Source organism: Phyllobates terribilis, unplaced genomic scaffold (assembly GCF_046119375.1).
Source record: "Phyllobates terribilis strain yellow unplaced genomic scaffold, ASM4611937v1 Scaffold_13__5_contigs__length_258822181, whole genome shotgun sequence".
NCBI classification, from domain to species: Eukaryota; Metazoa; Chordata; class Amphibia; order Anura; family Dendrobatidae; genus Phyllobates; species Phyllobates terribilis.
The window spans coordinates 70182305-70203197 of record NW_027362773.1 but is presented as its reverse complement, the minus strand read 5'-3'; the positions used below and the strand labels follow the sequence as shown (position 1 = coordinate 70203197).

At 41.4% G+C, this 20893-nt stretch overlaps 1 protein-coding gene across 2 annotated transcripts in view; it reads left to right on the top strand.

Moving 5' to 3' along the window:
* CSTF3 (cleavage stimulation factor subunit 3) overlaps window positions 1-11491 on the top strand; it is a 119732-nt gene extending 108241 nt beyond the window's left edge. For both annotated transcript variants that reach the window (XM_073658120.1, XM_073658121.1), the window contains 8 exons: window positions 409-552; window positions 990-1092; window positions 1700-1769; window positions 3039-3234; window positions 3468-3618; window positions 4690-4784; window positions 5113-5173; window positions 10546-11491. In XM_073658120.1, the coding sequence (XP_073514221.1) occupies window positions 409-552; window positions 990-1092; window positions 1700-1769; window positions 3039-3234; window positions 3468-3618; window positions 4690-4784; window positions 5113-5173; window positions 10546-10748 (1023 nt within the window). In that variant the 3' untranslated portion in view covers window positions 10749-11491. The remainder of the gene's footprint in view (window positions 1-408; window positions 553-989; window positions 1093-1699; window positions 1770-3038; window positions 3235-3467; window positions 3619-4689; window positions 4785-5112; window positions 5174-10545) is intronic.
* The last annotated feature ends 9402 nt before the right edge of the window (window positions 11492-20893 follow it).

The following is a 20893-nucleotide window of genomic DNA, read 5'->3' as shown; positions in this document are numbered from 1 at the left end:
ACAATAGCACCACTCACAGTTGATCGTGAATTATTCAGGAGGAACATTCTACAAACTGACTTATATAATGGTGGCATCCTGTTACTGGACTAGGCTCATATTCAGTGAGCTCTTCATAACAAGCCATTTTTTCACACATGTTTGTAAATGCTGACAGCATGGCAAGGGGCTGGATTTAATACACTTATAGCAATGGAACTAAAGGAACAACTTGCATTCAATGATAACAAATGTTTCCTGATAGTTTTGTTCACATATTGTAAATGGCTATTAGGATCTTAGATCAAGTTAGGAGATCTGATCCGTGGTCATTTTGACATTTGCAGCCATAACACGGACCTTAATGTTGGTTGTGAATAAGCCCATAGTAAAAAATACAGTCTTATTGTGTTCTATTCCTTCCTCCAGGTTTATATCCAATACATGAAGTTTGCTAGAAGGGCAGAAGGCATCAAAGCTGGAAGAATGATTTTTAAAAAAGCCAGAGAAGATGTTCGAACTCGTCACCATGTATACGTCACAGCGGCCTTAATGGAGTATTATTGTAGTAAGGTGAGGATTGAGCAGGTCATTACATGAATGTAGGGACAGATCGCCCAATATCCCAGGGCTCAAAAGCCCATTTAATATGTACAGGAGTTTCCCCACTCTTCTCCAATAACAGATTTGGGAGAAAGAAGTATTGCCATGTTGGATTTCCACATGCCTGATTATTTGTTTCCATGTGTAGCGCACTATTAGGATTGAGCTTACTTGCACACTTAGCTAATGAGGAGGAATAGATTTGGACTGTTTAATGCATATGGTGATCTTTATATGTGTATAAGTTATAGATTACTAGAAAAGATTTATTACACCTTTCTATTATATACATACAAAAGGTATACTGTGTGTATGTGTATATACACACACACACAAACACTTCCAAAGGACGATTTTTCTCTAGCAAGTCAATAATAAATTCTCTTTTTTCTAACTTTTTCTTCTAGGACACATCAGTTGCCTTCAAAATTTTTGAATTGGGTTTGAAAAAGTATGGAGACTTTCCAGAATATGTTCTTGCTTATATTGATTATTTATCTCACCTCAATGGTAAGCTGTCTAGATGATATATATTATGCAAAATGTTTATGGAGCCTCATTGACACGGGCAATGAACAGAACAGATCACACGGTGATAATGGAGAAAGCTGCTATGGTTCACTGTGTGGCTGTGCTCAGTCTTTTTATCTACATCTTTACTGCTCACTCAGATGAGCATATTATATGTGCGACATGGACCCATTATATCTAATGGGCCACAGACCAATGATATGCATGAAAAAACAATTGCAGCATAAAGTATTCTGATTAGATTTATGGACCTGACTGGTGCATGTAAATATCAGGCAGTTCCCACATGCTTTCGAGCTCACAGGTCTGCACACTGAGCCAGTCACATCTGCAGTTTGCGGACGTGACTGCCCCAGTTTCAGTACGCTCGTCTGAACCCAGTCTTAGGCTATTTTTTTTAACCAGGGGGCTGAAATGCTACAAAAAGTACCCTATTAAAAATGTCATTTTTTTATTCCCTACTATACATGAATAAGCACAAAGTCAGTCTGCTCCAACCCTCTGTGCGGACATGTCGTTTTCATATTATAGAATTGGTTTATGTAAATATATGGCATTTAATTTCTCTTTTAATTTGCACTTACAGAGGACAACAACACTAGAGTATTATTTGAACGAGTTTTAACGTCGGGGAGTTTGCCCCCAGAGAAGTCAGGGTATGTATACCTAATACTGATTTATGTGAGCTATTGAAATATTGCTAAAAGAGTAATGCCTGAAAATAATTTTGACATATCATAGTAGTATGTTACAAATTTTGATCGTAGTTTTCTTGATCCTGCTTCCCCCAACAATTGCTGATACAATCTTCACATCTGCGGCTCTGCTCACATTTATTACCCTATAAGATTGATTGAAAGATCAGGCCTTGTATAACACATCTAGTTTATTTTTCTTCTTCACTAAAGTTCGGTTGAGCAAATCCCTGTTTATGTTCTAACTCCCTGGATTATTGTGGATACTATGTAGAAGTATTCTTGTCCCATTTGGCTGTACAACAATTTAGACCATATCTCCATTGTGCCCAGTAATAATTAAGTCAATACTTCTATAATCCTAGGCATTAAGGGAGTTACTTTTACTGCAACTTCCAGGTATCATACCTCCAGTAAATGTTCAGGCCTTTCGAACCTATGTCTCCTACCCATAGAATCATTATCCATTAGTGACACTTTGTTCTTGAAGTTGGCATGTGCATGCCTGCCTAGAACATGCTATGTACACCCATGCCTTTCACATGCTATGTACACACATGCCTCACAAATGCTATGTACACACATGCCTAGCACATGCTATGTACACAAATGGCTAGGGCATACTATGTTCTCACATGCCTAGGAGATGCTATGGACAGAAACTGCCTAGGACATACTATGGACAGGACCTGCCTAGGACATACTATGGACAGGACCTGCCTAGGACATACTATGGACAGGACCTGCCTAGGACATACTATGAACACACCCTGCCTAGGACATACTATGGACAGGACCTGCCTAGGACATACTATGAACACACCCTGCCTAGGACATACTATGGACAGGACCTGCCTAGGACATACTATGGACAGGACCTGCCTAGGACATACTATGAACACACCCTGCCTAGGACATACTATGGACAGGACCTGCCTAGGACATACTATGGACACACCCTGCCTTGGACATACTATGGACAGGACCTGCCTAGGACATACTATGGACACACCCTGCCTAGGACATACTATGGACACAGCCTGCCTAGGACATACTATGGACACAGCCTGCCTAGGACTTAGTATGGACACACCCTGCCTAGGACATACTGAAAGTAGTTAGGAAGTGACACACATGCATATGATGTTCCCTTTTATACCTCAGTGTGTTCCCCTATATAGTGTTTTACAGTTTCTTTGTATCTGTACACGTCTTTCTTGCATTCCATAGTGAAATCTGGGCCAGATTCCTAGCATTTGAAAGTAACATTGGTGATTTGGCAAGTATTCTGAAAGTGGAGAAGCGAAGATACACTGCCTTTAAAGAAGAGTACGAGGGTAAAGAGACAGCTCTACTGGTGGACCGGTACAAGTTCATGGACCTCTACCCCTGCTCTACAAGTGAACTTAAAGCTTTAGGTTATAAAGTATGTCTGACAGGCTCCAGAGACTCTTCCTACTCGACCTCTCCTTTTTTTGTTAATCTCGGTTCCTTCGTTGCTCGTCTGTTCTCTTTCCTCATCTCTTCTTCTTATCCAGTGTCCTCTTCGTACAGTTCTTCTGCCTTCAAGCCTTTTGCATTTAGTACTCATTCTCTTATACTAACAAGTTTTTACTGTTTAAATGTAAATTTAACATTGAACTAATATATTTTTTTCAGGACGTTTCTCGTGCTAAATTAGCATCTATGATCCCAGACCCTGTGGTGGCTCCTTCTATAGCTCCATCTCTTAAGGATGATGACAGAAAGCCTGAGTATCCTAAACCTGATACCAGCCAAATGATCCCATTCCAGCCTAGACACCTTGCACGTAAGTAATTTTCCAATATTTTCTCACAGAAATTAAATGTCATGTGAGTAATCCTCTCTACTCGTTTATCACAGTTCATCAGGAAATTATCTGCTATCTGGACGTACAGTTACGTCCATTTGCGTGTAGTCTCTCATCAGACTGTTCAAACAAGCCAAGCAGTTCAGTACACCTTCCCTCCTACTTGTTTTTGTCTTGCATTCATCTACCTCCTTCTCTTCCTTGATTGACAGCTTTGGCTGTACAAGAAGAGGGTGGCGATAAATGTAAAACCAGTAGGTGGGAAGATGCCCTGAACTGCTCTGCCACGCCAAGGGTGTACTGAGCGCCTGTGCTTAGTTTGTACAATCATTTTCTGCTGACTATGTTGTAGGTTTCCATGTTCAGGTTATTTTATGCAGTTTTTAAAACCATGAATGATCATAACCGGAAGACACCTGTAAATAAAACATCGAGAGTACTCACTGCATCAAAAACCTGAATGTGAAAGCAATTATTGTCCACATTAAAGCACCACTTGCCAGCTTTTTTTTTTATTTTACTGCTTGAGTGGTATCACTAATCTAAGTTCACTGCCACTAGTCTGATACTTACCAGCCGCCATGTTCTTCTGTTATCAGCACCTCTCCGGCCGGTCTCCAGCTGGTTGTGACCTGCCGGATTGCTCCAGTGTTTGTTGAACATTTCGAATGTCACAACTCAATGTAAGTCTATAAGTCTATTTGAGCTAGAACGAGGTTAGGACGAGGTTCTCATAAACTTACATTGAGTGCTTGTGACCGTTACCTCTGACGTCCGTACAGTCAGATGTGGTCACAAGATGGCGGCGCGGCACCAGGAACCGCTGAATACGATCGGCTGGTAAGTATATTACTAGGGTCAGGGAATTTATGTTAGTGGCACTACTCCTCAGTGCTGAAATAAGAAAAAAACGTTGGAGTGGTGCATTAAAGCTGATCTTGTTCTGCCTCAAGGTAGGGAAACACTTCAGAAGCATGAAGTGTATAGATTGACATCTACTAATGGTGTGAAAAATCCCATGTGACACACAAGTATGGGGTTATTTTCTAGCTCCTGGACTTCACCCAGTACCTGGTGGGGTGTTCCCAGTGCCTCCTGCCGCTGTGCTATTAATGAAGCTGCTCCCTCCACCATTGTGCTACCAGGTATGTGAATATTCACTTTATTTCTCCTCTGTACAATCATCAGGATCAGCTTACATAAAACCAATGATGAATGTCCTCCCCAATCATAATTTATTTTGTCATAGTGATACATATTGTAATTCTATTACTATTGGCATAAGCATAAAGTCAGAAGTTGATCCAAGGTCCTGAGTCTGTATTATGTTGTGTTGTTAAAATTCCCTGCAACCTTATTATTAGTTATCTCTCTGACTGCGGGGACCACACAAGCACTGATTTAGGATTTCCTTTTTTTTTGTCCTTATGGGGGGAATACTAAGCACAGTTCAAATTGTGTTTATCTTGACAGGGTCCATTTGTGCAAGTTGATGAACTTATGGAAATATTTCGCCGCTGTAAGATACCAGACAGTAAGTGGATATGTTTATGTCCTGGAAGTTATAGTTTATGTTCAGTAAAACAACCACCATTTCAGTGCCAGATTGTGACTTGTGAAATTCCACGGGCCAGCTGAAATCGCCGGGGGAAGTCATACATGTTCCCTGCAGCAGTTCTGGAAAGGGGTTTTATTGTGATACAACCTCTTTAACAGAAGCCACAAAAACGGTTTCTTATTTTTCCTTCCTGAACTATTCATCTGATATAAGAGGACAAACTGGCTGCCACTTTACTTATGATGCTGTGATGTTGTAGAAATGAAGCATGACATACAGTCATTGCTAAAAGTGTTGGCACCCTTAAAATTATTTCAGAAAACAAAGTATTTCTCCTGGAAAATTATTAGAATTACACTTGTGTTGTTTTGTTATACACATCTTTATTTCCTTTGTGTGTATTGGAAGAATACAAAAAAACAGAGAGAAAAAAAAAGCAAATTGGACATAATTTCACACTAAACCCCCAAAAATGGGCCGGAAAAATATTGTTGGCACCCTCAAGTTAATATTTGGTTACCCACCCTTTGGAATAAATAATCGCTTTCTATAACCATTAACAAGCTTCTTACACCTGTCAACTGGAATTTTGGACCACTCTTCTTTTGCAAACTGCTCCAGGTCTCATATTTGAAGGCGCCTTCTCCCAACAGCAATTTTAAGATCTATATGTGTAGATGAAAACTGGAATGACAATAAGCACAATAGGGTCTTATCCGGATTACAAAGGAAAGAGTAAAACGGGGTTTGCTCACCTGGGAGGTTGTGAAAGTCACAATCCCTTTCTTAGCTTGTAAGCAAAGACAGCTGCTGCAGATCCACCGAACAGAGAGTAAACAAACTTGGAGATGAAAGTGGATGTAAAACCTGCACTGCCGAGGATCCAATATACATTAGGAAACCAGATGCAGTATGGATGCAGTTTTATTTGTCAACGGGTTTTGAGGTAATCATACCTCTTGATCAGGACAAACCATAATGATCATTGGGGTTTTACATCCACTTTCATCTCCAAGTTAATTTTAAGATCTCTAAACAGGTGTTCAATGGGATTTATATCTGGACTCATTGCTAGTCACTTCAGAACTCTCCAGCTCTTTGTTTCCATCCATTTCTGGGTGCTTCTTGAAGTATGTTTGGGGTCATTGTCCTGCTGGAAGACCCATGACCTAGGACGCAAACCCAGCTTTCTGACATTGGGCACTACATTGCGTCCCAAAATCCTTTGACATTCTTCCGGTTTCATGATGCCTTGTACACAGTTAAGGCACCCAGTGCCAAAGGCAGCAAAACAACCCCAAAACATCTTTGAACCTCCACCATATTTGACTGTAGACACTGTGTTCTTTTCTTTGGCAGAAAGAGAGGAGGACATTGAGTTTAGCGATAAAAAACATAATTTTTATTAATTCAATTTCTTAAAAACTTGCATACATAATTTAACATACAGTTTAAGATGTAAAGATGGGTACCCATTGAGGGCTGAAGCGCCCAGGCGCACAACACATACTCAGGTCGCAGAGATCAGCTGCATTTATTGGACAAAAATGGGGCAGTACTTATAGCAGGCACTTTGCAGAGAAAAAAAAAGGGGGGGGGGGGTTTAAACATTTTGGTAGTCCATACAATATTACGTGCAGAGGTCCATGTAATAATCTCCCCAATGAATCATAAAGTGCAGGTGTCTTGCGCAAAGAAAAATAAATAATAATAGTAGTAATCCATTCAATGTTCCATGCAAAAGCTCTATGCAATAGATTACCCAGTACAGTCATGGCCAAAAGTATTGAGAATGAGACAAATAGTAATTTTTCCAAAGTTTACTGCTTCATTTTTTGTAATGGCAATTTGCATATACTCCTGAATGTCAAAGAGTGATCAGCTTAACAGCAATTACTGTACTTGCAAAGTCAATATTTGCCCAGAAAATGAACTTTAACCCCCAAAACACATTTCAACATCATTGCAGTCCTGCCTTAAAAGGAGCAGCTAACATCGTTTTAGTGATTGATCCATTAACACAGGTGTGGGTGTTGATGAGGACAGGGCTGGCGATCAATCAGTCATGATTAAGTAAGAATGACATCACTGGACACTTTAAAAGGAGGCTGGTTCTTGGTATCATTGTTTCTCTTCAGTTAACCATGGTTATCTCTAAAGAAACACGTGCAGCCATCATTGCACTGCACAAAAATGGCCTAACAGGGAAGAGTATCGCAGCTACAAAGATTGCACCTCAGTCTATAATCTATCGCATCATCAAGAACTTCAAGGAGAGAGCTTCCATTGTTGTCAAAAAGGCTCCAGGGCGCCCAAGAAAGACCAGGAAGCGCCAGGACCGTATCTTAAAACTGTTTCAGCTGCGGGATCGGACTACCAGCAGTGCCGAGCTTGCTCAGGAATGGCAGCAGGCTGGTGTGAGTGCTTCTGCACGCACTGTGAGGCGGAGACTCTTTGAGCAAGGGCTGGTTTCAAGGAGGGCAGCAAAGAAGCCACTTCTCTCCAGAAAAAACATCAGGGGCCGACTGATATTCTGCAAAAGGTACAGGGAGTGGACTGCTGAGGACTGGGGCAAAGTCATTTTCTCTGATGAATCCCCTTTTCGATTGTTTGGGACATCTGGAAAACAGCTTATTCAGAGAAGAAGAGATGAGCGCTGCCACCAGTCTTGTCTCATGCCAACTGTAAAGCATCCTGAAACCATTCATGTGTGGGGTTGCTTCTCAGCCAAGGGAATCGGCTCACTCACAGTCTTGCCTAAAAGCACAGCCATGAATAAAGAATGGTACCAGAATGTCCTCCAAGAGCAACTTCTCCCAACCGTCCAAGAGCAGTTTGGCGCCCAACAATGCCTTTTCCAGCATGATGGAGCACCTTGCCATAAAGCAAAGGTGATAACTAAATGGCTCATGGAACAAAACATAGAAATTTTGGGTCCATGGCCTGGAAACTCCCCAGATCTTAATCCCATTGAGAACTTGTGGTCAATCATCAAGAGACGGGTGGACAAACAAAAACCAACAAATTCTGGCAAAATGCAAGCATTGATTATGCAAGAATGGACTGCTATCAGTCAGGATTTGGTCCAAAAGTTGATTGAGAGCATGCCAGGGAGAATTACAGAGGTCTTGAAGAAGAAGGGGCAACACTGCAAATATTGACTTGCTGCATTAACTCATTCTAACTGTCAATATAACCTATTGGTCCTCATAATATGATTGCAATTATATTTCTGTATGTGATATAAACATCAGACAAACACTAATAAAAACCAGAGGCCAGCAGATCATGTGAAAATATAATTTTGGTGTCATTCTCAAAACTTTTGGCCATGACTGTAGATTTTATAATCACAGTCCCTGCAGTAATGTGCCACTAATGACAGGTGAGATACCTATACATGGGAGCCACAGTAAAGAATGTATTAGTAAGGCATGCCATAAAAGCAAGAATATAAGTGGAGCTGACGACCTGGTGTGGGCTGCACAGACATGGGTATGCATTGTTTCTGACTGTTTCTCTGACTCTCTACTTTTGGGGGGACTACCAATATATGTTTAACCCTTCCCCCTTTTTTTTTTTTCCTCTGCAAAGTGCCTGCTATAAGTACTGCCCCATTTTTGTCCAATAAATGCAGCTGATCTCTGCGACCTGTGTATGTGTTGTGCGCCTGGGCGCTTCAGCCCTCACTGGGTACCCATCTTTACATCTTAAACTGTATGTTAAATTATGTATGCAAGTTTTTAAGAAATTGAAGTAATAAAAATTATGTTTTTTATTGCTAAACTCAATGTCCTCCTCTCTTTCTACTATAATGTTATGAGTTGCTTAGCTTGAATTTAGGGCACTTGCCCGATACAAAACTAGTAATGCATGTTCTAGGACGGAAATATATGTTTTCTTTTCTTTGTAGGCCTCATTCTGTTTTCGGTAAACAGTAGAATGATGTGCTTTACCAAAAAGATCTATCTTGGTCTCATCTGTCCACAAGACTCTTTCCCAGAAGAATTTTGTCACTCACGTGCATTTTGGCAAACTGCAGTCTAGCTTTTTTATGTCTGTGTCAGCAGTGGGGCCCTCCTGGGTCTCCAGCCTTAGTGTTTCATTTTATTCAAATATCGCCGTATAGTTCAGGCTGACAGTGATGCAACCTGAGCTTGCAGAACAGCTTAAACTTCTTTGGAACTTGTTTGGGGCTGCTTATCTTCCATCTGGACTATCCTGCGTTGCAACCTTTTATCAATTTTTCTCTGCCATCCACATCCAGGGAGATTAGCTGTAGTGCCATGGGTTGTAAACATCTTGATTTATATTGCGCATTGTGGACAAAAGAACATTAAGATTTCTGGAGATGGACTTGTAACCTCGATATTGTTCAACAATTTTGGTTTTCAAGTCCTCAGACAGTTCTCTTCTCTTTCTGTTCTCTATGCTTAGTGTGGCACACACAGACACATAATGCAAAGATTGAGTCAACTTCTCCCATTTTTATCTGGCTTCAGGTGTGATTTTAATATTGCCCACACTTGTTACTTGCCTTAGGTGAGTTTGAACGAGCATCACATCCTTGAAACAAGGTTGTTTACCTACAATTTTGGAAAGGTGCCAACAATTTTGTCCGGCCCATTTTTGGAGTTTAGTGTGAAATTATGTCCAATTTGCCTTTTTTTCTCATTTTTTTTTTGTGTTCCAATACACACAAAGGAAATAACCATGTGTATAACAGAAAGTGTGTAATTGCAATCATTTTCTAGGAGAAATACTTCATTTTCAGTAGCAATTTCAAGTTGCCAACACTTTCGGCCATGACTGTAGCAGCCGCTGAAATCACTGGTCTATCTGTGTAATAGATGGATGTGCAAGGAAGAGTGGCAGATTCCATTGTTGCAAGTAAAACTGTTTTCTGGGGTTTTCAGCTGCTGTAAGGAGTAATGTAAGAGCTATACAGAGTCTTTTTCCTGATGTGAGACTTGCACACATCTCTTCTGTATGTACAGCGAGGATACATCATAAATATGAGCTGCTGACCAATACATGAAGATTAGATATGTGGCTAGAGCTGTATCGTCCCATCAGATATCAAGAGTTCCTGACCAGAACCTTTCAGCTGGTTTATTTTCTGCTTGACGGGGAGTGTGAAATCCATTTGGAATAGTTCTCCAGTATCTGACATGGGACGGACAGCTACCCCTGTAGTTTGCTCTCACTTGCATTGATTTATGACTGCTTGAGGGGGGGGATGAATCAAAGGCTTATGTTTCACTTCAATTGTATGAGTTTCACGTATCTCTCATTGCGGTAGGTTTGTCCACTAGCGGACACTGATCCCTTGTTATTTTCCTATCTAGCTGTTGAAGAGGCTGTGAGAGTGATAACTGGCGGCCAGGCAGATCTTCTGATGGAAGGCAATGGCCCAGTTGAAGCAAACACACTAGTAAATAAATCCGTTAAAAGACCCAATGAAGATTCTGATGACGACGAAGAAAAGGGAGCTGTTGTGCCCCCAGTCCATGACATCTACAGAGCTCGGCAGCAGAAAAGGATTCGGTGAACATTTTATCAACCAATGTATTCTTATGCCTCAAACCTTCTGCTTTAAATAAAAACTTATTTTGTTATGGGCATCTTGAAAGTACGATTGCATCAGTGGCTGTATGTAAAAAAGCAAAAGAAATCAAAGAAAACTTTTAGTAAATGGCATGTTCTTCTGGAAGGACAGAGTGAAGTCATGTACATATTCCTTGGTTTCCTCATTTGTGTTTTATGTACTATTGGAAGACTAGGGCCCAGATTTGTTTTTAAAAGAAAAAACTGGAAACATTTTATTTTGATCATTTTTTAATTTCCACTTAAATGTTTTCAGCAGTGTCATAAGTTTTCTCTGATATCCCTTGATTACTAGTTTCACAGTGCCAGATACTGTAGTTTTTTTATTATTTGCATCTGAGTGCATTTCCACTGTTGGACACCAGAGGACACTGCAGCCATTTGCCTTTTAGTTTTTTTTTCTTTTAATGAATTCGCTGCTATTTTAAAAGAACACTGTAAGATGTAAAGTTAAGTACCGCCGTCATAAAACACTTTATTCTGCATTTGTATTCTCTGTAAATTGCACAACCTAATCTGTCCAGTGCTAGTATTGTCTTTGTTGCACTGCAAAAGACATCAGGGAAAATCTGAAAATAAAGTGCAAAATCCACTATTCTCATTCTCAGTTACACTCCATCTACTGTTAACAGATCTGGCTGTTGTGTATGTGGTCTTTTTTTTCATACAATAAATATTTAATACATACATGTGAGATTTGCTTTCGTCTACAGTGGAATGTATAATGTCTGTTTCATTATTTTGGGGGAGTTAATCATTTATGTTTTATATTTTTTCCCATTTAGAATTATAAAATAATAAATGCTGTTTCATTTAGTTGCTTTTAATCTAGTGTTGTACTATTGCTCAATTAGGTATCATTGTGTGGCATGGACCCCTCATGGGTTAGGCTTGGTTCACATTAGAGGTGTATCTATTTTTTCTGGCACCCGGGCAAGAATTCATTTGGCGCACACCCCACCCCCACAAAAGCACATATGTGATTTGCACACTTAGTCACATGCCGACGAGCTGCTCTCCATAATTCTCTCAATGTTCAGTGAAAAATCGAGAGAAGCAGGAAGAAATGTGAGTTGTCACATGACCCTTAGTATGAAAATCACATGTGAGTGAGGTGGCTGGAACCTGCAGGCAGAGCTGAATCCTGACAGTGAGTATATTACAGACTGTTAGGATTGGCTTCAGGGCTTTATTTTATAATTAAAGGACTTGTCCAGGTTTGAGAGGAAAGTCTGCAGTCACTATGTGACTGCAGGCTTCTGAATTCTCACAGCGCATGCACTGCACACTTTTGGGATTCATTGAGTGAGGCCACACATGTCTAGTCGACATGTGACCACATATATGCCAATCGCCAGCGCAAGAGAATTCTGACAGCGTGCAGTGTGCACTGTGAGAATTCAGAAGTCTGCAGTCAGATAGAGTAACTGCAGACTCATCAAAAACTTGGACAACCCCTTTAATGCTTCTAACATAAATAAAATATGAGAATTAGTATCACAAAAATTTTTTACATCCAGATACCTTTTTAGATGAATGACTCCAGAGACTTCTCTTTCTTTTCATCTTCATCTTGTGCAGACGCCATGATGACTTTTCTCATCCACAGCTTGACTCTGCAGACTTCTATCTTCTCCGCTCTTCTGCAGCACATCCCCACACGATGCTCTTAAAGATAGTAGTGTCATGATAATGCTCCTGAATAAAAAATATCTGCCCTACGCTGAACCCCTGAATAGATAATTGCCCTTCACTATTTTCCCTGCACAAAATATGACCCTCACACTAGCCCTCTTACGGTACATGCTCTCCACACTGTCTTCTCCTTACCATACTGGGCCCCCCTCTTCACACTGTCCTCTCACACTGTGTCTCCCCATTAGGGCCTAGTCTCTATACTGTGCATCCTCATCACACTCCTTAGCCCCTCCTTGGTATGATGTGCCCTTATACGTCCTCCCATGCTATCCCCCCAACACTGCTCAGTCTCTATTCTGTGGCCACTCAAACATTTCTCCACCATACTGTCTCCTCACACTATTCCCCTCAATAGTTTCCTCACACTGTCTCCTCACAAATCCGCCCAACTCCCCATACTGTGTGTGCACCCATCCCTCTACTCATCATACTGTGTCTGCAACCATCTCTCCCAATCACCATACTGTGAAAGCACCCATTCCCCAATACTGTTTCCTCATATATGAACCCCATCTTCCCACTTGCCCCTCAAACTGTGGCTTCAAATTGCTCCCGCTCTCCATATTGTGTCTGCACCTGTCCCTCCCTTGCTCCCCAAACTTGTGTCCTCAGATCTCCCCCCCCACTCACAGAATAAATCCTATTCCCCCCATCCCCGTTACATTTAATCTTCGGTGTCTTCAGTTCCAGCATGGAGCACTTACCATCAATGGTCTTCCCGCACCACTGGACGCCATGACCTGATCACGGTGCTGACGTCACCCTGACCAGGTGGTCAGAGCTTCAATTGTACTCTCGTCTGAAAGACACGATTACAATTGAACACTGGGAGCTGGCACGCTGCACTTTCTGTGAGCTGGCTGTCGGCATGACAGCCGGCTCATAGAACTGCCAGACCCCAGTGTGGGGATGGCAGATTGCAGTCTCCAGGAAGACGCTTCAGACCGTCTCACTAGGCGGCCCAACGTTGCCCCCCCTGTCCCGGCTTCCTCCCTCTATACACGCCTCTGGTTCACACTATCCGTTTTACATTCTGTTTTTCTATTCTGCTGTTCCAGATGCAGAAAATGCAATGTAGCTGATCAATTTAACTATCCGTTGAAGTTTGTGTCGGCTCATCTCCATTTTGTCCAGTTTCTGCTTTTCCTTAAAGAGGTATTTCCATCTCCAAGATCCTATACCAATATGTAGTAGGGGTAATAATATCATTATTACCAATTAGAAACGTAGTGTAGTTCTTCTGATTCGCTATGTTGCTTACCTCATGTGCAGGGTATTGCAGTAGCTTAGATATCCATGGTTACAACCACTCATATAGTGACCGTTTAGTAGTTGTAATCATGGATATCTAAGCTACTGCAATGCCCTGCACATGGGGTAAGCGAAATAGCGAACCAGAAGAGCTATACTACATATCTAATTGGAGGTATTTTCTAATGTTATTATATTATAGTATATTTATTTTTATCATTTTTTCTTATGACATGCACCATACAGGATAAATAATGATATAGTTTTACAGTGGGGATTAATATGATTATAGTGATATAGATTTTATATATTTTTTATTTTACTACGTTTGCACAAGAAAATTACACTTTAACAAAAATCTACACTCCCGAATATTGAAATTGCAACACCAAGAACTTTAACCCCTTACCGACATGCGCCGTACATGTACTGCTCTGCGGGATTTGCGTTCCTGCAAAGAGCAGTACATGTACGGCACGGTGATCAGGCGGGCTCACGCTGATCGCCGCCGCAATCACATGCGGGTGTCAGCTCTGTGTGAGAGCTGACACCCCGCAGCACCGCCCACGATCGGTGCTAGCACCGATGTCAGACTTTATGTCTGTCATGACTATTTTCTGATTGAATATTTTGAATTTTACATTTGTATTAAATAAAATATCTATTTTATGCCATATTTACTCTTTGTCGCTCCAAGTTCTTACTGCCTCATTATAGTGAATGGATCGCTCGGGGATTTCATCTGAATCACTTCACTTGGAGATTGAGATGGCAACCCCGATATAAGTGCTCAGCATAGAGCACCGGATAAACGTGATCCAAAATGTTATGTAAAATGTTCCCAATAAAAGCTTCAACTGGATTCACAAAAAAAGCAAGTCCTCACTCAGGTCTGTCATCTGTTAACAATAATATAGGGGCTTCCACATTACTGGTAGCACAAAGGCTCTGGAAAAACTAAATGGCTCCTCGCCCTCCAAAAGAAATCCAACGAATTCTGCGCTCCCAAATACAAATGTCCCCCTCCCTTCTGAGCTCCAGTGTGTTTCTAAACCAAAGTTAGCGTCCACAGGTTTGGCACTTCTGTAGCGATGAGAGTCTGCCTAATTTACAGGTGCATTTCTCCAGAAGCACGAGCTGGGCATAATGTACTGGTAACCACAATGTACTGGTCACTACAACATACTGGTCATTACAACGGCAGTTTGCAATCTTCACTTAGCAACATCCACTGCTGCTTGTTTGTGGAAAACACCCATGGAGTCAAAATCGTCACTACACCTGTAGATAAATTCACAAAGGGGTATAATTTCCAAAATGGGGTCACTTGAGGGGGGTATTCTGCTCTTCTAGCACGTAGGGGCTCTGTATATGGAGTCCGCAAACTATCCTAGGAAAATCTGTGCTCCAGGAGGCAAATAGCTCTCCATCCCTCCCGAGTCTCGCCGCGTGGCTAAGCAGTACTGTACAGCCACATATGAGGTATTTCTAAATTCAGCAGAAATTTTGGTGCCATTTTTACCCATTTCCCAGTGTGAAAATGTAAAGTCTGGGTCTGAAACAACATTTCCGTGTTAAAAATGTAATTATTTTTTCTTCACTGCCCAATGGTATAAAACCACCTGTGGTGTCAATATGATCACTGCACCCCTAGATGAATTCATTGAAAGGTGTAGTTTGTAAAATTGGATCACTTATGGGGGGGTTCAGCTGCTCTGGCACCTCAGGGGCTCTACCAATGTGACATGGCACCCTCAAACCAGTCCAGCAAAATCTGATCTCCAGTATGGTGCTTCTTCCCTTCTGAGCTTTGCACTATGCCTCAAAAGTAGTTTTTGACCTTATATGGGCTATACTCAAGAGAAATTGCACAACAAATTTTGGGGTCCATTTTCTCCTGTTATCCTTGTGAAAATGCAAAATTTTGTGCTAAAAAACATTCTTGCGGGAAATTTTTTTTTTATTTTCACTGTTCAATGTTGTAAACTTCTGTGAAGCACCTGGGGGTTCAAGGTGCTCACCACACATCTAGATAAGTTCCCTGAGGGGTCTAGTTTCCAAAATGGTGTCACTTGTGGGGGGTTTCCAATGTTTAGGCACATCAGGGGCTCTCCAAACGCAACATGGCGTTCGCTAATTATTCAAGCAAATTTTACATTCAAAAAGTCAAATGGCGCTCCTTCCCTTCTAAGCCCTGCTGTGCATCCAAACAGAAGTTTTCCTCCACATATTGAGTATCGGCGTACTCAGGAAAAATTGCACTACAAATTTTGGGTTCCATTTTCTCCTGTTACCCTTGTGAAAATAAAAAAAAGATGGAGCTAAAAACATTTTTGTGGGAAAAATGTATATATTTTTTTTATTTTCACGGCTCTACATTATAAACTTCTGTGAAGCACCTAAGGGTTCAAGGTGCTCACCACACATCTGAATTCCTTGAGGGGTCTAGTTTCCAAAATGGGTTCAATTGTGGAAGGTTTTCACTTTTTACGCACACTAGGGGCCCTCCAAGCGCGACATGGCGTCAGCTCTTGATTCCAGTCATTTTTGCGTTCAAAAAGCTAAACGGTGCTCCTTCCCTTCCGAGCCCTGCCATACGCCTAAACAGTAGTTTTTCCCCACACATGGTGTATCAGCGTACTCAGAAAAAATTGCAAAACAAGTTTTGAGGTCCATTTTCTTCTGGTACCCTTATGAAAATAAAAAATTTGGGGCTAAAAGAACATTTTTTCCTTCCACATTGCATTAATTCCTGTGAAGCACTTGAAGGGTTAATACAATTCTTGGATGTTGTGTTTTAGAGTGGTGCAGTGTTTAGAATGGTGTCACATTTGGGTATTTTCATATTTTCTGTTATATAGGCGGTGGACCCTGGCCCCTTTCTTTAACAATATCTGCCCCCATTCTGTGTTAATGTCTCCCATCCTGGCCCCTATCCTTTAATAATGTAACCTGTCCTGGCCCCCATCCTGTAATAATGTCCCCCATCCTGACCCCCATCTTGTAATAATGTCCCCCATCCTGTAATAAGGTCACCCTCCCTGGTGCTCTTCTCCAACACATTTAAAAAATAAATACATGCTTCTCCTTACCTGTCCTCGCTCCCACGATGTGCAGCATTTTGCTCCTACTCCATTGTAGGGGCAGTGCATTGCAATAATGTCTGAGGATGCACATCCAGCTGAAAAAGGCACTGGTGGCAGCGGGTCCCCTTTGTCCATGGGACGGTCGCGATCTAATTCTATACACAGATGTTTAACAGATTAACAGTGGGTGGTGAAAAACAAAAATCTATTTTTTTCTACTAAAATATTGCTTTAAAGGATTGTTTTAGCCCCAAATATTTCATTTTCACCAGGGGTAATAGGAGAAAATAGTTCCACAATTTGTTTAACTCCTGATTGACATATGATGTACTTGTATGCCATATGCCAGCTTCCTTACTTTGATACAGGCTCAGAAACTAAGCCCACATCTCGATCGGCAGATAATGACTGTGTTATTCAGCTATCATCTGTCTCTAACAGTCAAGAATGAAGCAAAGATCCGGCTGTGACTGTTAACCTGTTAAACACCGCTGTCAATCTGTGAAAGTGGCATTTACAGTACGCGTCCTGGGGAGTGTGCTGTTCTAACTACCCACCGTCACCCCTACAACACAATCTTAGGGTGCCGAAGGGTTGCCATAACAGCCAGGAGTCAGCTGACGGTCCTTGTGCCTGTCATTATGGTACTCTTGTAAAAGCCAGCATGTGGCTGGCATTCATAGGAGACCATGATTTTTGCTATGTACAGCAATACTGTGATATTGCTGTACATAGCATAAGGCTGCGTGCCCACTATGCGTTTTTCAAGCGTTTTTGTCGCGGAATTTCCGCAGCAAAAACGTATAAAAAACGCTTGGTAATACGTGCCCCATGGTCCCCAATGATAAAAAATTACGGAATTTTGCGGAAAAATACGCAGCACTTCCTTTAATTTTGCGGACACACAGCATAATTGCCGCCATTGACTTGCATTGAAACGCATAATATCCGTGTCAGTACATTTGTACACACGGATATTATGTGTTTCTATGTGCGGATAGTACCCGGGTTTGGAGAAGATGAGACTCCCATCGAGACCTGGGTACAATAGAACCTGTTAAAAAAAGAATTTAAAATAAAAAATAAAGATTATACTCACCTTCCGATGTCCCCCGGTGTTTTCTCCCCTCCATCTGTACTGCTGTATGGGTCGCAGTCTTGTGAAGGACCTGCCATGACGTCATTGAGTCATGTGACCTGACACATGACTCAATGACGTCACCGCAAGTCCTTCACACCACCGCGAGCCGCCCAAGACACCGGACGGAGCGGAGAAAACACCGGGAGGACATCGGAAGGTAAGTATAAAATGTATTTTTTATTTTTTACCATTCTTATACTTTTTTTTAACTAACTTGGTCAGACTACTATAAATCCATGCCGGTTGCACGGATTTATATAGTGTGAACAAGTTGTCAAGCACTTTTCCAAGTGATGCTAAAATCGCTTGGAAAAGCGCTTGATAACCCGCATGCAGAAATGCATGCAAAAAAGCTTGACAAACTCTTCTACCTGGCGGGAAAACCGCATGTAAAATCCGCATGTGTTTTTCCTGCCAGGCAGAAGCGGAAAAAATATGCAGCATTTCTGCATCGTGGGCATTTAGCCTAAGTGATCAGACGATTGAAGGTTCAAGTCCGCTAAGACATCTTAACACATATAATAAAAAGTAAAAGAAAAAGTTTTAAAAAATAAATATGCATATGTAGTATCTCTAGGTTCATAAAATCCCAATCTATCAAAATATAAAATGAGTTAACCTGATCAGTAAATGGTGCAACAAGAAAAAGAATCAAAACATCGTTTTTTCGCCTCTGGCACCAGCGCGAAAAAATGCTATAAGAGGCGATCAAAACATTGAATCTCCCCCAAAGTGGTATCAATAAAAACGTGGGCTCAGGGCCCAAAAACCACCTCTCATGTAACTCCATTTAAAACTTTACAGCTCTCAGAAAATGGCGACATAAGCAAAATTTTTTTTTTCAAATTAGTGAATTTTTTTTCCACCATTTAACTAAAAAAAATGTGTGTTTGTTAGAAGTTGTAATTGTACTGACCTGGAGAATTATATTTATAGGTAATTTTTACAGTATAATGAACGCTGTAAATAAAACCCCCAAAAATCAATTGCAAAATAGTGCTTTTTTTTGTTTTTTGCTGCAATTGAAATTTTTTTTATTGCATTCCAGTACATACCATGATAAAATGGATGCTGCCATTCCAAAGTTGAACTCATCCTTCAAAAAACAAGCCCTCACATGGCTATGTCAGCAGAAAAATAAAAAAAGTTATGGCTCTTGGAAAATGGAAAGGAAAACAAAAGCAGAAAATCACCCGGTCGGGAAGGGGTTAATAATTCCTTCTGAACATGACAATAAGTGGACAAAACTACTGGTTGAGCACATGGGAGTGTTTTTAGCGAAGAAGTGCTATTTGACTTTTGGAGTGCAGATTTTGCATGAATAGTTTGTGGTTACCATATTTTGAGCTTGTGGTGCCAAAATAGCAGAAAGGAATTCATCTAGGGGTGTTGTGAGCAGTTTGACAATACAGGTGTCATTTGGGCCACATAGGCTGCTCACAGTAGTATGAGCAACATGCTACCTGGAGTTATTGTGTTGAAAATTGGCTCCTAGGACACTTTAGAGAAATGGTCGTACCACTGGTTCAACCACCAAGTCAATGTAACGCTGAGCTGGTACCGTACCTAGAATGAAAACTAGAGGGGTCCGCCTACTGTACCTTATACCAATTATGCCACTCAACACAATAATCTCAGGAGTAGGACCGGTGTTAAGTTTCCTTGTGAAGGTTTTCCTTGACTTCACGCCACCACTTTAATGGTACAAAGCAAGATTGCAATTTTAACAACACAGGTGTATCGCATTATGTTATTATATATAACTGTCACGATTCCTCTGCTCAGTGTGTATTGGATGCAGTGAGTGACAGTTTTGCTGCCCTATGGAATCAGGGTTGTGCTGAGCTGTCAGTTTGATGAGTGAAAGCTCAGTTGTTCGATCTAGTGCAGAGGCGTGCTGAGCTCTCGATATTTTTAATAGACCGCTCAGCTATCCTATCTGAGACTGTGTCCAGGTGTTCCTTGTTCTTAGTGATTACTCAGCTATTTAGCTAAGCTGTCAGTTTTAGATCTCTGCCAGTTCTAGCTTTCAGCTCAGTGGTGTGTTTTTGTCTGTGCTCTGAACTCAGACATTCTGATCTTTTGTTACTGGACCTTGGATTTGCCTTTTGACTACCTGTTTGTATCACCCCTTTTGCCTTGGCGCACTCTGACTTTGAAATTCTGACCCTAGACTGTGACCTCACTACACCTTTGTCTCTTCCCTCTGTTTATGACGTACCCTCCTGGCTATTGACCTCGGACTCCTTGACTTCCCTGACTCACGTATTGTCCGTGAGAAGTGACTCAGCATCACATTACGACTGGCCCATACATTTGGTTTTTTTCACCATTATGGATCCTGTTCACACACACTGTGCCCAGGTGGCAAATCTGACACCGATGATGTAGGATCTGGCTAAGGAATGCCACAGTCTTGGATCGTCGCAATATCAGTGCAGGGTCAGATAATTAGTTTGATGAAAACCTCCTATAGCCCTCCACTGCTGGCAGTGACTGTGATGTCGATACCTTCTGACATACAGTTGGTCTCTCCTGGACCTGTAATGGGCCTTACTGATAAATTTTCGAGGAAGAAAAGCCAGTTTAGGTTGTTTAATTTTAGAGAGAGATGTAGGCTATTTTTTTTACCCGGCGACCTATCTTCAGGGGATGAGTTCCAGTGGGTGTGAATAATCAAGTCCATACTCTGAAGGGGTCCTCAGATCTCAGCACTTTCTTTGTCCCCACAAATCCCAGAATGGTCTTCTGTTGACACCTTTTTTGACACCTTAGGTTTGATCTATGACGAACCCGACAAGATCCAGGTCACTGAGGCAAAGATCATGAACCTGGAATATGGGGGCCGCACTGCTGAGGACTACTACACTGAGCTCCGGCAGTGGTCCACTAAAGTTCTATGGAATGATGCAG